Below are 2,252 nucleotides of genomic sequence, written 5' to 3' on the forward strand. Positions count from 1 at the left end.
CCTCATCCCCCGACGGCACTGGGACAGGAAGAGGCTGAGGGGATGCCACAAGGGTCCCTAGGTGTGTCTTGACTCCATCAGGGGCCACGCGGTGCAGGGCCACACGCCGGACGTGGCGGAGGAAGAGAAGGGCAAGAGGAGCCTCAGTGAGGAAGGTCTGGATGAGGCTACAGATGCGCTCAGGGTCGGAGACCCCTGCAGCAATTTCCGAGGGTTGCTGGCGAAGGGGGAAGCGGAAGAGGGTGGCCTGGGCAGAGGCGCGGTGCAGTCCCACAGCTTCCAGCCCAGCCCAGAAGGGCTCGAAAAGGCCAGGAAGGTCCTGGGCTGCAGAGACGTCCCAGCGGTTGCCAGCACCTGGCAGCACCTGGCCTTCGGGGAGTATGGGGGACTCAGCACGCCTGGCAGGTCTGGGGACATGGGAACCATGAGATCAGGACATGGACACCACTGCTTCTCCAGATCATCCCAACTCATCAGTGCCCCAGATGTCCACCCAACACCATCAAGTTCATCCCCATGGTGCCTCCCACGATCTAAAGCTTAATCCCAATTCACCAGTTCTCTCACAGTTTGCTGCTGTAGCCCTACCCTCCACTGCCACCCAACCTCCCCCCAGCCTCCCATCAGCCTCCTGGTGCTTCGAGTTTCCTCACTTCAGACACAGTCCCCCATTTTGTGCATCCCCAGTGTCCCCAGTTCTCCCCAGCACTTGTAGTTAAGTGCCCCCAGTACAACCTATGTCCCTAGTTCAATCCCAGTCAAGGTTCCTAGTGCCACTCACCGGTGAGGTGGTAGACAGAGGTGAAGCCCAAGCCGAAGCGTCCCACAGTGCAGGGATCCTCCCGCTTGTGTGACACCCCTGGGTGCTGAAGCCCTTTCCAGTCCCGGGGCGACATCACGGCATCATTGTAGGCCAGGAGAGCTGGGCCTGGCAGTCAGGACCATGGGTTAGTGGAGAATCGGGACATGCAGAGGGGATTGTGACCCACATTCAGTGTTCCCAAAATCTCAGTTCCCCCTTCCAGTGCCACAACCCTCCTCAGCATCACTGAGTCCTCCCAGTACCTCCAGTGCCCTCACCACATCCCAGAACCCCTCATCAATTCCAGTTCCCCCAGTCCCCTCTGATCCCTCTTCAGTTCTCCACCACTAACCCCGAGTCCCTCCCAGCACCAGCCATCGCCACCCCAGTGCTTTTTCTGGTCTTTCCCAGTGCCTCTCACCCTGGGTGCCCTCCAGTCCCCCTCCAGTGATGTCGAATTCCCGCTCATCAGACACAAAGACGACCTCATTAGCGCCAGCATCATCTGCATTCTGCACCAGCTCCTGGAATTAGGGATCAGTGCCCGGTCACCTGGGCCCCCCAGGACCCTGAGAAAAGCACCAGCCTGCTCTCCCAGCTGGGCAGCGAGGTCCTGGGGCTGGGGCTGGGCAAGGACCCCAGCTGCCCACGGTTGGTCTGCCCGGCTGGGCAGGACAGCCTGGATGGGTGAGTTCCCTGGAGGGGTCTCACCTTGAGGATCTGCCCCCCATCCGGGTACTTCTGCAGGATGCTGTGCAGGTAATCAAGGAAGATGGGTGCCCGCTGGCAGAAAGCCTCCCTGCAAAGAAGAGGAGGAGGTTGGGGGGGAGTCTGCATAACCAGGACCCCATGTCCTCCTTGGATCCCCCAGGATGCTCCTCTCCTTGGAGGTGTTCAAGGACCTTACCTCCTCCCAGGACCCACTGAAAAAAACACTTCAAGGACTGCCCCCACTCCCCCAAGGCCCTCCATCTCTGCCTGGGATGCTCGAGTGCCCTGATTTTGGCTAGGATAGAGTTAATTTTCTTCCCAGAAGCTGGTCCAGTGCTGTGTTTGGGATTTAGTATAAGAATACTGTCGGGAACACACTGATATTTGAGTTGGTGCTCACTCATGCTTATTCCAAGACAAGGACTTTACAGTGTCCCATGCTCTGCCACCAAGGGGGCAGCACGGCCAGGAGAGCAGACCCGAACTGACCAGAGGGACATTCTATACCACAGAATGTCCTGCCCAGTGTAGAAACAGGGAGGTTTGCCCAGGACCCACTGATCGCTGTTGGGGACAGGCTGGGCATGGCTCAGAAGGTGGTGAGCATCTATTGGGCATCATTGGTGTCTCTTGGGTTTTGTTCCTCTCTCTTTTCTTTTAATTATTTATTATTATTATGAGAAAACTATTTGGTTTTGTTTCAATCATTAAGCAGTTCTTGTGTCAACTCACAAGTTTT

At 57.2% G+C, this 2,252-nt stretch overlaps 1 protein-coding gene across 1 annotated transcript in view; it reads right to left on the reverse strand.

The window, feature by feature from the left end:
* The window catches only part of LOC103804294 (sacsin-like), a gene marked incomplete at both ends in the record, with an annotated part of 13,275 nt that extends 11,674 nt beyond the window's left edge, over positions 1-1,601 (reverse strand). Inside the window, 4 exons of the mRNA XM_009076900.1 lie at positions 106-369; positions 782-928; positions 1,224-1,326; positions 1,514-1,601. Coding sequence (XP_009075148.1) covers positions 106-369; positions 782-928; positions 1,224-1,326; positions 1,514-1,601 — 602 coding nt within the window. The remainder of the gene's footprint in view (positions 1-105; positions 370-781; positions 929-1,223; positions 1,327-1,513) is intronic.
* Positions 1,602-2,252: the final 651 nt, after the last annotated feature.

This window comes from Acanthisitta chloris, unplaced genomic scaffold (assembly GCF_000695815.1).
Source record: "Acanthisitta chloris isolate BGI_N310 unplaced genomic scaffold, ASM69581v1 scaffold2976, whole genome shotgun sequence".
Classification (NCBI taxonomy): domain Eukaryota; kingdom Metazoa; phylum Chordata; class Aves; order Passeriformes; family Acanthisittidae; genus Acanthisitta; species Acanthisitta chloris.